The sequence below is a fragment of the Poecilia reticulata genome, chromosome 10 (assembly GCF_904066995.2).
Source record: "Poecilia reticulata chromosome 10, P_reticulata-male-v2, whole genome shotgun sequence".
NCBI classification, from domain to species: domain Eukaryota; kingdom Metazoa; phylum Chordata; class Actinopteri; order Cyprinodontiformes; family Poeciliidae; genus Poecilia; species Poecilia reticulata.
In genome coordinates this window covers 28,163,944-28,180,059 of record NC_088839.1, presented here as the reverse complement: position 1 = coordinate 28,180,059, position 16,116 = coordinate 28,163,944, and the positions used below count along the sequence as shown (strand labels likewise).

Below are 16,116 nucleotides of genomic sequence, written 5' to 3'. Positions count from 1 at the left end.
GTGTGTGTGCACACACGCACGCACGCACGCGCGCACAGCCACACACACATACGTCTTGGTGCAAATATATATCAGGGTCAATCAGTTATGCCAGTGGAAACAAATTTGCAAACTTGTTAACGTGATTTACATATCTGCTGAGCACACCTTTAATAGGCAATAATAGCAGAAGACTCTAAACTACGTAATTTTACTGTCATGGTTCTGGGGTGTTTGGGTTGCATCTGTGTTTGTATTTTGATTATTTCCTAGTTTATTTCAGCTTATAGGTTTTGCCTCTCCCATTCTATTTATTGCATTTAGCCTCTTTGACTGTGATATTTTATTCTTTGTGTAGTGGATCATGTTATTTCTCCTCTAGGTTTACTCCTCTGTTCCTTCCCCAGTAATTGCCCCAGGTGTTCCTCATTCTACTGATTACCCCTGTGTGCGAGAGTGTGTGTGTGTGTGTGTGTGTGCGTGTGTATGCATGCATGTGTGTGTGTGTGTCCCCACCAGTTCCCATTTCCAGCTGCTGTATTCTTGTGTCCTCTCATGCTCACATACTCCAGTGCTCCTTTGTTTCCTGTGTTGTATCCTCAATTTGTCCTGTAAGTATTTTTTTGAATTCTCTTGGAATAAATCATCATTCGATTGCAACGCTCTTCCTTGCAATTCAATCCACCACTCATCTGGCAAAACCTGACATTTAATCTTGTAATTGCCACTTCTTTGCTTATCAGTTGTTCAAAACTTTATCCTCTTTCCTTTGGTGCTATTAATTATATGTAATCCACTTGGCAGTTGTTAAAATATCATATCTGGTCAGTGTTTATATCATTGGTATGTTTTGAGATATGACAGGTTAATTTAAGGTAAAAAATAAAACACAATAATGATATTGCTGCAGAAACCTACAGTTGGTGGAACCAGAGATATTTTAGTGCTGGAAAAAACTAAAGTAGAAGCAACAGGAAGGCTACTTGCAATGCAGAGCACTAACGTACATTATTCCTTGAGCTTTAATGCTCTGCCATAAAGCATGAAAGATTTGGAAATGTTGAAATTTTGTTGGAAGACAACATTTATGGTAAAAATATTTAAATATATTTAGATGTCAGGACCAAATCAGAACCCCAAAATTTTGGATCAAACAATCTCTAGACCAGACATTCATTATTCCATCAAATGCTGTGGACTAACATGATTCACCCTCATTACACAAACATCAGGCAATGCTAGATTAAAATTTCTACAACCTTGCTACAATCTGCAGAATTTCCATATCAGTGAGGGGTGTCTTAACCTCCACAACCAGTTCCAGGCTTTTCAGCATGAGAGATTGCAGTTTAAGATGTTTCTGTTAATGCTGCACCCAAGTTAATTGTTCAAACAATTTTAAACTGGGCTCGTCACTCTGTACACATACCTTTCAGGGTGTGGTCAGAAGGAATCATGCACATGGAATCTAAAAAGTCTTTGTGCATCAATCATGATAATTCTTTGGCGTTGAACATTTTTGTTTCCTGGTCATGCTTTAGCTTGCTGATGCTTTTTCCTCTTCATCCTTATTGGTAGCAAACCTTCTCCCAGGGTTGCTCTTGCTACTTGCTGCATTCTGACTGCATCCTGAAAAGCTCACAACTTCCTTTGTTCTCCTAGCAACTAGCACAGCCAGGTCTACGTACAATTTGGAGGTGTGTGCCCTACTGTGCATTTGAGTAATTAAGAGCATACTGATTAAATGTGGGGCCTGCAGGTGCTGTGTTGCTTTTTGGCTTAGAAAGGGGATTGTTTGTTGCAGTTGTGCGTTGAGGTCTTTTTGGTTGAAGCAAAAACGGCAACAACTTGGAGTCACACGCCTTGGCATCAGGCCGGTGTGGCCATTCCTGATTTAAATTCTGTGCTTATGGGTTCTACAGAATAGATACAATGCCTCTACTGCCAACACACACACTGAAGCTCCTTTATATATATCCAGGACCCGGATATACTGCCAACACAACAATGAACCACCATAAACTCACCGTGGAAGTTCTGTTCAATCACAAAACGGTCATTGGGAAAAGTCACATCTAATTAAGAACTCACTTTTTAAAACATTTGTACAAATAAGTAAAATGAAAAGTTATTTCAGTCAATTCATTCTTATATAATACAGTTTGTCAGAGTCACAGGGCCTGTCATTTTATTCACAACTTACTTTACTACTGCATTGTGTAGCAGTACGACTCCAGTTGAGATTTGAAACCAGAACCTTTTTGGTACAAGACAATTCTGTAAAAAGATAAAACAATTTGTAAGTCCATACTTAAGCGGGTTATTCACAGGTCAGAGTCCCCAGAAAGGATTTAAATTTGGTCAGTGTTCTGGCAGATCTGATTTAAGGGGTTAATCCAGTTGACGTCCTAGGAGCAACAATTGAAATTGTGTGATCTCTTGGGTTTTTGAGCCACTGCAAGTATCTGGTTAGACTGTTCGAGGATGACCAAGAAATGAAATATGACAAATAAGTGGAAGTAGCCAACCACCATATATTGGAGCATATCCATTTAAAAATCCATCCTAAAAGAACAAGAGTGAAATCCACTTGCACCAGTCCCCAGGTGCCACTTTTTCACATGTTTTAAATGTGTCACAGCTCCTACATACCTTCTTAAAAGAAAAAATTACTTCCCCAGCATGTTGTCAGGTTGTGTGGATACATGTTATTCTGCATCAGATGTGCTAAAAGCAGGAACATGTCTAAAATGTGCACATTTTTCAGTTGTAGCTTTCATATTTTCCATTTTTACTACATCTTAGCTGATCCCCAGTGAGAAGAGAAGAAATTAATATTGCAACGTTTTCAAGGTTGTTTAATTTTGAAACGTAAATCAGTTTAGACGTCTTGCATGTTAATAGCTGATACGTGCTCAGGAAATTTTGCCAAGCCACAGTAATTTGTTGTTGAATGTGGTTTTGCAACACAAACAAGACACTCCTTAAAATACGTAAGGTACTTAGACATTACATAGTGTCAACAAAATCACACATGGAGTAGAGTGTGTTACTCCCTGTGTGTAACACACCCAACTCCCCCCCAGAGGGGACCGTTGGGGTGCACACACAGTGACATAAGTAGCAAACATTACATGAGGAGTCATTAATACAGCGACAGAGTGTTATAGGTCACTGGGAGGACATTTGCAAAGCAAGACTATTTACAGCATGTCTACACAAGCTGTTGTGTATCATGGTTGTAATTAATATGTACAGTTTAAATTAATTATTTAAAATCCTCCAATATGAAATGTATGTATGTGTGTAATCTGTGGTAGCAGAAAATGGCTTGTGCCAAGCACTAGCTGTGTAATACAAAACAAAGGAAAGCAATTGTTAAAAAATTCACTTTTTCACTATTTTGTTTTGCAGAATTGGTTGTTTGCCACTCTTCTTTTTGCAGGTGTGAACAGGAATGTGTTCCGTCGAGACATTTCAATGTCAACCAGGCAGAAATTTGCAACTGCCTTGAAAAAGTTTCAGTTACAACTTGATGACAAATTACTGTAAAAAAAATGTTGGTTTATGACTCCAGTCTACTAGTAGGAGGTGATCGAAGTTATTTTGATTAATCGTTATATTTTGTCAGATTGTATGCATAACTTCACCAGCCTTATTGGAATCTTGACCAAAATAAAACAAAATGGTGTAGAAAAAAATAAAAAAAACATAAAATATATTTATGGCATTTGGATATCCATTGTCATAATCTATAAACATATTTCACTACAATGGCAAAATGGCTTGTTCATAGTATGAAACTGAAGAAAGCAGTAAAAATTATTTAGTAAAAAGGGTTGTTAATTATTCCTAATTCTAGAAGTACTTCAACAATTTACTGTGCATATATATCTACACACTCTTTAGAGCAGACACAATATATAGCTCACAAAATTTAATATTAATATCACATTATCAGCAGTAATGCAATCAATGAATTACTGCTGGAAGGCGATTTTTGATTTGTTATAAAACTTCAGGTGCCTTGTCGGATTTTGTAAATCTTTATGGGTCAGTTGAAGGTGAAATATTGAATAACATGGATTTCTGAAAATACTACCAGACGAGAAAAGGGGGTTTGTTGCAATATATGCAAAGTAAAAATAAGTAAGAATAATGAAGTGTTTCTGTTTTAAACATGAAAATTCCTTGGTGATATTTAAAGCATGTTTTGAGGGATGTAAGGGAAGCAAGGCTGTGCCCTGGTCAACAGCTGTAGTGTAACTGTATTTGGATGCACTGACATTTAGCTGGACACACACATGATCTGTCACCCCCACTGTGATATGTAGTGCAAAAGTCAAGGTCAGCTTGCAAAAGAGAGGGACCGATGAGGAACCTAAGTGAGTGAGCTAAGGCGTAGAGAAGCACGTGCAAAGCAGAATAACGCATAGAACAGGATAAATTAAAACCTACCTCGCTCAGATTCACACCACACACAATTTTTCCAGCAGCTCTTCACCAGATTGACCAAGCAAGTAATGAAATTCCCTGGTTAGAAGTGAATGATGCAGGCTGCCTTGAATAACATACTCCTATAAATCACTATGCTCATCATTCAGTGAAGTACATTTAGGATGAGGAATGGAAATGGTTTCACACTGACCATGCATCCATAAGGGAATATACCTGCAAAGTAACCAGCATACAGGAACAAGCAGAAGCTGGCCTGTTCTCAATGCTCATCTTGGTCCAGCAGTTGTCATCCTATGTTACAGTCATGTTCCTGCTGTGCGGCTTACCCACCTGCAAGTCCTTGATACACTAAGCCACAGTGTAGGAGGACCAATAGGATTCCCATCTAGCGTTGTGGTAATGCAACCATTCTCAATATGCAGAAATTAAAAATGTTACTTACTCCTTATCTTTGTCCTTTCTCTTTAACAACACCAGCTGTAGATCAGGGAGCATCAGTAATCACTTGGCCACAAGTTAAAGTCTTTAATCAGATAATGTATTCAATCATGGTTGTTTCCCAGGAGACTTGCTAATTTTAAGATCATTCTCCAGGATGCTGGTGGAGAACATGGGTATCTCTGAAGAAACAGCTTATTAAGATTACATTAAATAACTTTACCAATTTCCTGTGCCTGTCTGTAGTGTGTTGATGTGTTTGAGTCCCAAGATTAAAACAGGATGTGGGTGGTTTTCCCAAAAGGCCACATAAATAACTTACGTTTTTACAAAGCCTTGTTTCATTAGCTGAACTAAATTATTCCAAAAATATACTTGGTAATAAACTCTGAATACATTTTCATCTGCTGCAACCATAAAATGTACCAAATCATACTGACAACTGAAACGTTCAATTATCTTACAGAAAACAATTATCTTTCAGAATAAACAGTGGCACAACACATTATTCAGGTGGATGCGAAAACATAAATCGGCAATCAGAAAACTCTGATCAGTGCTCAATAATGACCCTAAAATGATTCCTGTCTGATGAGTAATTAATAGTTCTTTTTTACACTGTTATCACTCAAACTGTAAATATCTACTGTCAGAGTTTCTGTGGTCAGCAGGTCAAAGTCTGACTGCAGTTCATCTGGAAAACAGCTTTTCTATTTAAAGTTTACTAGAGTTTGAATTCTTTATTCGCTCCAAACTTCAATTACAGAGCAGCAAAAGAACAAAGCAACACAATGTGCCTGTTGAGCTTTTTTTTTTTTTTTTTTTTTTAGATTAGCCTGACATCAGCTTGAGGATTTTGAAGAACTCAGCTTAGTGAGTTTGGAAGTTTCTTTTAATCTCAATAATCCACACAAGCATGATAATGGAAATGACATATTAACATCCTTGGCTCTTAATCCTGCAAACAGCGTTCAACTTGATTCCTGTGGAAACTAAACCTGTGTGTCTGAAGTGAGAAGGCAGTGTAGCAGAGTGTGATGTTCTGGCTAAGTGGGTGCCTCCTGGGCTGCCTGGTTTACAATGTTCCAGAGTATTCCAATATCTTGGACGGTTATATTTGGAACATCCTTCTTACATGACGAGATTCTTTTCAGCTCCTCACTGGCTGCGTTTGATCCCAACATCATAAAACAGTCAACAGACAAACAGTCAGCTGGAGTTTTTTTCTTTTGCTGAACTTTTTTGGACTTTTCTTAAGTGGGTTTTTGTACTTTCAGAAAAGTCCATAATGACTTGTTTTCTGCATGTGAAACAGATTTGAGAGCAGACATAAGGTAGCTATTGTTTTATGAGTGAATCACTGTTCACATTGACACTGGGATGCTGAGTATGTGGAAGAGTTGTGTAGGGTAAGGGTCTAAAACAGTATTCTCATTTTTAGACCGATTTGAATCATTGGACACTTTGGGAGAAACTTGCTGTCATCCCTGACTTTTGCTTCCAGACTCACTTGTTACGTCAGATAAGTAGATTAAAAAAGAGAACCTTAGAAGGATCTTAATTGATTCTGTCAAGATGTCATTTACAATTTCCTCTTCTACTGAACCAAATATGTCTGGTCAGAGATGTAATTGTGTCATTTTGCTAATAAATTATTCTATTTTTGAACCTTTGAAAAAGTTCAGATGGTACAGCTGTATTTATTTCTGTAAGTATATAATAACAAATCAGAATTAGTTCAGTGATTTATGTTGACAGCTCCCCATTTTCTTTTATCCATCAAGTCTGTAATACATGGTGAAATTACAACATGTCCCCGGGACACAATGCGACTATTGATCAATGTGCCTTGAAATTTAGACATAATATTAATGGTTGTCAAAACTTTTTGTAGACTCATAGATTTTTATTTTACATATAAATTTAAAAAATTTGACCAAATAGACTAAAATCTCATATGTTCATTGCTACCATCTCCAGCCGTTGGTCTTTTCCAGCAATAATCAGAAGGGATCATTTGTAATCATAAATTAACACCACAAATGGGAAATTTAAAAGCCAATTACTTTTTTTTTGTTAACTTATGCTAATTATTGGTTATTCTGCAGTATCGGATTTAACTTTTCTGCAGCTTGGGCTCACATCTGGAGAAACTACTGAATACAGGGAGCTGAAGAGAACTGCAGGAAACTAGAAAATAAATTTACTGAACAACAGAAAAATAAAACATAGGGACATAATAAATATAACGGAACGTGACTTAACAGAAGTCCAAAGTCTCACATATACAAAACGACAACTCTGTGTCTGAGAGAAAAGAAAAACAAGAAGTAATAATTACAGAATAATGGGGACCTCTTCAAACAGAAACAATGAGTACAACTTTATACATTTCAAAGAGTAAAAGCATGAAACTAAACTTCAAAATAAACGTATTGAAAATCCCAAGGATTATAACACTTGACCTTTTTAAAATTTAAAAAGGTTTACGTACACAAAGAAGTACAGAGTAAGAGGTTTCTTCAAGAAAGGAAAGCCAAATACAATGCACATAGGTAATGGCAGCAGGACTCTCCCTTGGAAAGAGGAACAGCTACATGTGAGAAGCACTCCAGAGTGTCTAGGTGTCATTAGAGTCTTAAATTAATATATCTAAAGTTAAGGACTTAAAATGTTTTAAATCCATTTTAAAAATACTACTTTTTTTGCTTTACATAATCACTGGTCTTTACTTTTAAATTTTATCTCATATATTCTATGTAAATATTTCTTGTGGAACTTTTTGGAGTCGTGTACAGACATCTTCATTGTGCTCTGTGACTCAAGGTGGTTAATATCACCGCTAGGCTAACTAGCTCCTAGTTTTCTAGTTTTCTGGATGACGTTTGTTTTTCCTACTGGCTCACTTCTGTTGTCAACCCATAAGATGCTACATTCATTCTAATATTAGCACTAGTTCCTTCAACAGCTGTGTCTACCAAAAGAAAAGGATACAAACCATTCCAAAACATACTTTGATTTACTGTCCTATTAATTCAAAATGTCCGCTGTAAGTTCTCACACACCTGTTCTTGGTAGGTTTCATAAAAGGCTTTTAGGTTTTTGAAGAGAAGTTTTCACTGACCTTTTGCATGAACAAATAGTAAAAGGGTGTACAAGCATACATTGTTTAGTAGAGTACAAAATTGTGTAAGATTTGAAATTGTGCGTGCATGCATTATTTAAAAGAAATAAATAGCTAATTTTAATAAAATCCTTTCTCACCTCTTAGTATGAAGGTGTAGCTTCTGGAATGTCCAATTACCCCTGAAGCTACCTGAGGTCAGCCTGACTGTTGCAGTGACATTAAAAAGTTCAGGAGTTCTCTGTTATCTTCTCATTTGCACATTAAGGCACAGAAACGCCTAACAACATAAGCTTGAGTGCAGCTAGAAAGCCCACTTCAGTAAAATACTGCAGTTATCCCAAGAACCGCCTCACAATGCCAGCCCAGCTCAACGACAGCCTGACCTCAGATCATGAGCTTGGATTGAGACTGCATGACCTCGGGGACAAAAATCAGAGAAATGTCCATTTTAATGGTCTGGATATGAGTGAGACACACATCCTCAGTATTTATACTTCAGTGGTATTGATTGTTTTTGGTGTTTGTTGTGGTCAGCTGCAGCTTGGTGTGATATACGAAGGTATTAATGTTGCCCTGGTTGCTGCAGCTTATTGCCTGTTTGTCATTTTGAATGGAGTTTTTTTCTAGGAGTAGAAAGGCATTTGTTGTGTAAAGCTCCTGTAGGCTTCAGGGTCTCACTGCATATTCTAGTTCCCTTTTTGTCATTTTGCACACAGAAAACTTAACAAAGACATAGTTCTGAGTTATTTGTGGTATGCTCTTAAAGGTGACCTATGCTTCCTTGACCTGATTTGGATAGATATGAGCTATTCGAAACATGTTCACTACATTTTTGCACTAAAAAGATTCTTAGATAATGAGATTTTAATCTGCTCAGTTCTGCCTATTTGACCACCTTTCAGGAGCTGTCTTGTAGGGCTTCTTGTCACTTTAAATTTAAATAAGCTGCTGCTGTCCCCCCAACTCAATATTTACATGAAAATGGCTGGAAACAGATCCAATTATACAACTGCACATATCTGAAAAGCAGACGTGGAGCCTCCTGCACAACCAACAAGAATCCAGCAAGTGGTTTCTCTATGGCATTGTTTCTCAATTCTGGTCCTCAGGCCCCCTTGCCCTGCATGTTTTAGGTGTTCCCTTCTGCCACACATCTGGATTGAATCTGTGCGTGACTAACAGGCTTCTGCAGTACTTGATGGGCATGCAATAATCTGAATCAGCTGTTTTGGAATAGAAGCACATCTAAAACATGCAGAGCAGGGGGGCCTGAGGACTGGAATTGAGAAGCACTGCTCTATGGCAATCCAACAACAAAACACTCGTCTTTTCCAGCAGCCATTGTACAGTGTGTACAGCAGCAAACCAGCTGACCAAATGTACTAGAGCTCAGCTTGGGTTGCTAGGTAACAGGTTGGGCCTTGCTCGGGTTGCTAGGTGATGGGCAGTGCCTACTGGTTAGTGACATTACATTCCAGAGCTTTCTGAAACGGCTCATTGAAACTGGAAACTGGTCCAGACTCGAGAAACATTAACTTATAACCAAAAACCAGCTGTGTGGGGTTTTTTAAGCACTTTGGCTATTTTTAGGAGCAGCAGGTACCCAAATGAAAGTGCAAAATGTGAATTTTACATAATACATCTCCTTTAAGTAAAAGAGATCTCATTGCAGTTTAGTTCCTCTCTCTTCCTCTCCATCTTTAAGAATGCCTCTTTAGTTATGCTGCTGTAGATGCTCTAGATGTTTTGAAACTGAAGGTTACTCTGTTGTTGAGCTCCTTGGCTGCGTTTCAGGGTCTGGGAGTGGACTGGAGGCATTAACGACACCAAAGTGCAGTAATAATAGAACCAGGCATCACCAGAACTTGATTTATAGTACTTTGTTGGCATTTCAGCTATGGAGGCTTCTTTAAAACAAACACTACTCACAAAACACCCTGAAGAAAAAATTACATTTGCTGCTATTTTAACCAGTTGTTATGACTTAAATCATTAGTTTAGTTCTCCTGAAGCAAACCTAACACATTGTGTCTAATGTGACTGCCTTACTATTTGTGTTTTCATATTGACATTGTTTTTGTCATTGGAGTAATCAGTTCTTAAAACCTTGCTACGTCTCTTTTTCAGGCCCAAAAGAAAAAGAATAGTGTACAGCGTAATGTGTAAGCCAGTGGGTGTTGAAATCAGATGAGGAATGAGTAATGCTGTACATTAAAATAAAATTGTTGTTGGTTTGGGTCCTTTACTGCATAAAAATGTGTAACCATGAATAAAACCTACCACTAAATTCCTATTTTTTTTAAGTTTCCATTTTAATATGCATCAAAATCAGCAAAGCTTATTCTAGTTCATGTAGCCCTTACTGACAACAAACACCTGTTTGAGATATTCTAGAGAAAAACATGTGCATTCATTCTTGTTATATTTAAATGTTTCACACTATGAAACAAGTTGAACATCAAACACAAAGTAAATCAGATGCAGCTTTCATTGTGAAAACCCAATCTGGCACAGCATTTCAGTCAGACTTTGACCAGATCACTACAAATCTTTAACTTTGGTTCTGCATGCACTGTAAAGTACATTACATACATAACATTTCTGTATTAGGATCAAATTTCTCTTGGTCTTCTGCAGTATTCAACTTTTTCAGAAACTCGTCAACTTTTTCAGAAACTCGTCATACCTGATGAGTGATACTCATCAGGTATGACTCACACCTGATGAGTTTTTATCAGGTGTGAGTCATATTAAGCATTTTTTGCATTTACTATATCACTGTGTGTAAAACAAATTTTATTCTGAAATAAACATATTAAAATCAAATTTGCTGAAAATAATTATCTTATCAATGATATTCTCATTTCTTGAGATGAAGTGGTATTCAGACAACCTTAACTGCAAGTTAATGAGTTTCTCCTTCATGATGAGGATGTTAATGAGCCATCATTACTGCATCACACCCAAAAGACACTTGTATATCACTGCCTTTGGTAAAGAAGAAAAAGCATTTGTAATTCCCTGTGCATAAGGAGAAGTTAGTATTTCCTGCTCCCATGGTTGTAAAACATGATCCCCGTGCCTCTTTCATGTCAGGTGATAGGTCCTTCCAGCCATTCACTCGCAGTGACTCATGCTTTGGTGTTATGACCTAAATACTCTACCTGCCAAACTAACCTTTAGCTACTAAAACCTTTCACTTGGTTTCTGCTAAGGAAAACATCAAATTCAAAGACATACGTTATTTTTACTACCGTACTGTGTTGAAGCAAAATAGAATTTAGTAGGTTTCTTTAATCTGCCTCTTGACTCAACTTATAAAGTCACTGATTTGATTAATATTGCGTGAAGCAACATGACGAATATGCTTTAACATGTTTCCTTTGTTTTCAAAACTGACGCTGTTAGTTGATATGTTGTCTGGGAATAAGTTCTGACAAGTTTTCCTAATGTATATTATATGTATGAAACCCATCTGTCTCTTGCAGGTAACAGTTTATTACCCCAAAATATACTCTATTTGAAACTGTCTGTCAACTTGTACTTCCCTGTATATTCACAGCTTGCAAAATGAGTACTTGTCAAATTGTGCTTCTCTGTTTCTCTCTCAGATGCATGTGGAGGTGCTAACTGGTGGTACTGGGCTCAGTAAATCTGTCTGCCAGGTAATCATTTTCTACAGCAGTAGTTGTTGGTCCAGCAAAAATGCCGGAAACATTTTTGGGACTTTAAAAGTCCTGTTGATAAAAATCATTACCCTTCATGGAGTTATTCTAACAGTTTGACTCAGAAAAATCACTGAAGGTCTTTGATAATGAAATCTGACCATTCCAGTCAAGCCTTGTTCTCTTCACCAAGCTGTCTTTATCCATTCTTAGACTCTTTGTCTGCTCCACTATTTAATTACCTTTTTGTGTCATGTTTTTGTGAATGTTGTATTTCATTTATTGGTTTTGTCTTTTCTTATTGTGTAATTTGTGTCATTTTAAAATTTGTCTTGCTTTACAGTCATTCTGAGTTGTAAGTAAGACATTTGTTCTCAATCGTTTTTTTAGCCTATTTATATAAATGTTTTATTGTAATACTAGTAAAAGTTTCCATCTACAGCTCCAACATGTTGGTGCAGCCAGAAATTTTACACATTTTTTTCCGTCTTTGAGTAAGGGGAAAAAAAACAAAAACAAGATACATCTTTTGTCTTATATATTGTGTGATGTCATCAGAGACATGTGTGTGGAAGATTGTTTTAAGGGATTAGACAATAAAAAAATACAACCAAGACATGATGTCCTACAGCTGACACCTTATATCTAGAATGAGTTTGATTGATTTCACAGAAAGCAATGCCTGCCACCTTTACCTGAGCTGATCCTCTTTTTTTTTTTTCAGGCCCAAAGGAGTTGCACCATTTTCTTTTTAAAATCTAATTCTGCAACACCTTTGTACAAAGGGATTTATCTGCTTTGTGATGTTTTGGATAATTGGGAATCTGTCCAATGCCATGATTTGTCCTGGAACATTTTAAGGAAAACTGCATTACATAGCTACTGTTTTTCCTCTGACCAACAACAAAACACAAACTTGCCTTCAAGCAAAGCTGCTTACTGCAATAATGCATAGCTACTGGTGCCAACAAACAAATGCTGAGGTGTACTTTCCATTCTGTTTTGCTGGATCTGACACAATTTCAGAAACACATAGTAAAAATGTAACAGTAACGAGTGTGTAGTGGGAATATACAACTGTGGATTCATTCTGACTGCATCCAAGGAGCTGGCCTAGTTTAGATAATTGCTTTTACTGGTACTAATAAGGCAACAGATTTGTTTCTAGTTTCTGCATCTGAATGAAGAAAACTTTGTGTTTTTGTGGTACAATTAACATATTTGCATCTGCTTGGGTCTTGAATGTGCACTGTCAGATGCATTCATATGGAAAACCGAAAGACTGTTATGAGTTCAGAAACTCTGGAGATCTACTGACAGAGCAGATTCAACATTACCTGGATCTGACTGTCCATTATCAAGTGAAACTGTTTGGATTAAGTGAAGGCATGTGCTGGAATGAACTTAAAATATATTATGCTCATCCACTGATGATACAACCACAAAGGATTAAGATGTAAGTTTTCCTCTAATTGCAAAAGAGAGAATTGTGTCTAAACTATACTGTTTAGAAGTGTCTCTGTGTGCAGAAGCTTGTCAACAAATTGCCAGGGGAAACTGTAAAGAATTAAGTCATCCAATTACCACTGACTGTGTGCAGTAAAGACGAGATTTACTCGAGCGTGCTATTTTGCTTCAGGCTAGGTGTCAGGTTGAAAGCTAGGTAAAGCCGGTTAATTCAGGCCAAAAAGGCAAAGTCATGCTGACTTTCAAGAAACAAGGTTGAATAACATCGCTGTTATTATCAGATTATAAACAAATGGCTCATAAAAATAAAACACCATTGCAGAACAAAGTATTAAATTCAAACATTTTAGCATAGTTTCTTGCAAAAGTATTTATACCTCTTGAACTCATTCACCTTTTATGTTACAGCCACCATCAACAATGTACAGTGTATGTACATGTACAACAATGTACAGTGTATGTACATGTACATCCAATGCATGTGGATTTTACCTGATAGGTCAACACAAATGTGAAGTAGAAGGATTGCTTCAGTTGTTTTTCAATCTTGTTCACAAACAGAATTCTGAAAAGTGTAGCATAAAATAAAAACCGGTGTTACCAACTGCTGTCAGAGGCCACCTGGTTAATGGATAGACTCCATGTAAGTGTAATTTAATGCCAGCATTAAAATTGCTTGTCTGAGAAGACTGCAGAAGTTTGTGATGAGAAAAAAGCTATTGTTAGCAGGAAACCATAAGCCAATGCGCTCATGCAGGAAGGGGCACAGTAAATATGTGGAAAAAGGGGCTGTCACTATATGAATCAATACAAATATATACAAAACCCTGAGTGCAAAAGAAAACAGTACCCGGTTAGAATGGTTTCGCAGAACATCAGCTGTGTTGGAATAGACAACTGACAGGCGTCGATGTTGCTGTTTCCCAGCAACAGCAAGAGGATTTTGCCACTTATAGCTGTGGATCTGAGACGAAAGCAGAATGTTTCAAGAGTTTTTAACTGTACAATGCATGTCCCCACTGATCAGCCCCACATTTAGTCTTTTTCTTTTCTGTGGTTACAAAACAATGTCCTTAATTAATGCATATTAGTTTGGCGTTCATTTTTATTCTTAGTTTCAATGCCAAGATTACACTTCAAATTTGTGTTTGATGTCATGTATTCAATGATCAGGCATAACATTATGACCACTTAGAGTTGAAGTGAATGAAACAGATTACATTTTTCTTTATGGTACTGCAATGGAACACTTCGTCCTAAATGTTGATTTGGAGTAAAAATTGATAAGTGTGAAGATTTGAGTGACTTTGACAAGTCCTGAATGATTTGTTCAGAGCATCTACAAAACTGCAGCCCTTATAGGGTGTTCCTAAGTGGAAAACATCAGTCAAAAATAGCATAGAGGACTGATGTCTTGGTCATAATGCACATTGGGAGCAAAGGCTTGCTTGCTTGTGAAATTGCTTAAGACGTTAATGCTAAATGGCTTGGTATAACATGGTATAACATTTTTTCAATCCAGAAGACCCGATTCGCACACACATTCACATGCTAATGGTAGCAAGCTACTGGATAGTAGACACAGTTGCCCTAGTCAGGGCTATTTTAGCAGCAAAAGAGAAACCAACCCATTAAGCAGCCGGTCATAATGTTAGGTCTAATTCATGTGTGGTGATGCTGGACATTGCTGAAACTCTATAAATATACAAGGAAGAAACAGACCAGGTTATTCTACAATGACAAAAATAAACTTTAAAAGTGAAGTCCCAAAACTGAAACTATGGATGATGACATGTATTTGCACGTTTGAGCTATATATCATCTACTAGTTCAACAAAAGTATATGAAAACATTGCATGGCGTGTTTCCAATTTCTGAGTCTTTCTCAGCTGCATCAAAAATTTATTAGCACATTTTAACTGCTGTAAACTGTTGATTATATTGCAGAAAATGTTCTTTCTTGTGAGAATATGTCTATCTATTTCTATAAACAGATCTTTATTAAGCTTATATGGCAGTGACATTGGAGTGAAGCAGTCCTGATTTAGCCGCGGGAATCCAAGCATTGACCCCTTGGTGCTCCCCGGAGACCGCTTTTGAAGAGCCGCATGTCTTTTAATGTATGTTTGTCTCCACGAGTAAATAGATGCGCCCCCTACTGGCGGCCCGCTCTCACTCCTCCTCCTCCTATACTCCACTCTCTGACTCCGCAGCTCCTCATTCACTAGAAGATGGCGGACTGCGCTCCACTATTAGATGAGGAACTCTCGTCCTTTGTCTTCAGTTACCTGACAGAAAACTCCGGCAGCCAGGTAAGATCCCAGCCTTGGAGGATACACGGGACTCGGGGCTTTGCAGAGCGGGGCACGTCTCTGCACGTCGCCGGCTCTGGCGCACGCTGTGCCCGGCTGATGGGAGCCTCTCTCTGGGCTGCACGGCAGCATCTCCCCGGCACAGTGCAAGCCGGCTTCTCGGTCTGCATGCGTGTGTGAGTGTGTGTGTGTGTGGACTACAATGACTTGGTGTCTGGCTTTCACGTGTCTTGGAGGAAATGTCATCAGCCATCGGCAATAGGGGAATTTAATGGATGAAAACGGATAAATGTGTTGGTGTTAGATCTGGAGGCGGAAAGCAGCCGGTGTGCTGCTGCTCGGCCGGGATTATTTGGTATGCAGAGGGGCGCTTTGGAAACTTTAGACGCATTCTTGAGGGAAGTTTTAATTTCAGTGCCGGGGACTCGGAACACGTGGTGCGCCTCTTCATGCGTGGACCAAGCCGGTGGATTATTGTGTTATATTGGCGTATTAATTGGCTTCTTCACTATTTATTTTTAAACTGTGTGTGAAGAAAGGCGAACTTGTGTGTGCTTAATCCATGTGTTTGCGTTCCTTGTTTTCTTTTTAACACTAATTAAATGTTTTTGAAGAGGTCTCTTGTTGTGGCATTGCAACACATTAATGCTGTGTAATGTTATTTATCCAC

At 37.9% G+C, this 16,116-nt stretch overlaps 1 protein-coding gene across 2 annotated transcripts in view; it reads left to right on the top strand.

Annotated features, from left to right (window-relative positions):
• The first annotated feature begins 485 nt into the window (after nt 1-485).
• The window catches only part of ppargc1b (peroxisome proliferator-activated receptor gamma, coactivator 1 beta), a 112,740-nt gene continuing 97,109 nt past the window's right edge, over nt 486-16,116 (top strand). The window contains exons 1-4 of one of the 2 annotated variants that reach the window (XM_081611812.1): nt 486-590; nt 11,614-11,667; nt 15,129-15,254; nt 15,348-15,446. In XM_081611812.1, coding sequence (XP_081467938.1) covers nt 15,366-15,446 — 81 coding nt within the window. In that variant the 5' untranslated portion in view covers nt 486-590; nt 11,614-11,667; nt 15,129-15,254; nt 15,348-15,365. The remainder of the gene's footprint in view (nt 591-11,613; nt 11,668-15,128; nt 15,255-15,347; nt 15,447-16,116) is intronic. The other variant, XM_008420859.3, reaches the window with a different exon arrangement.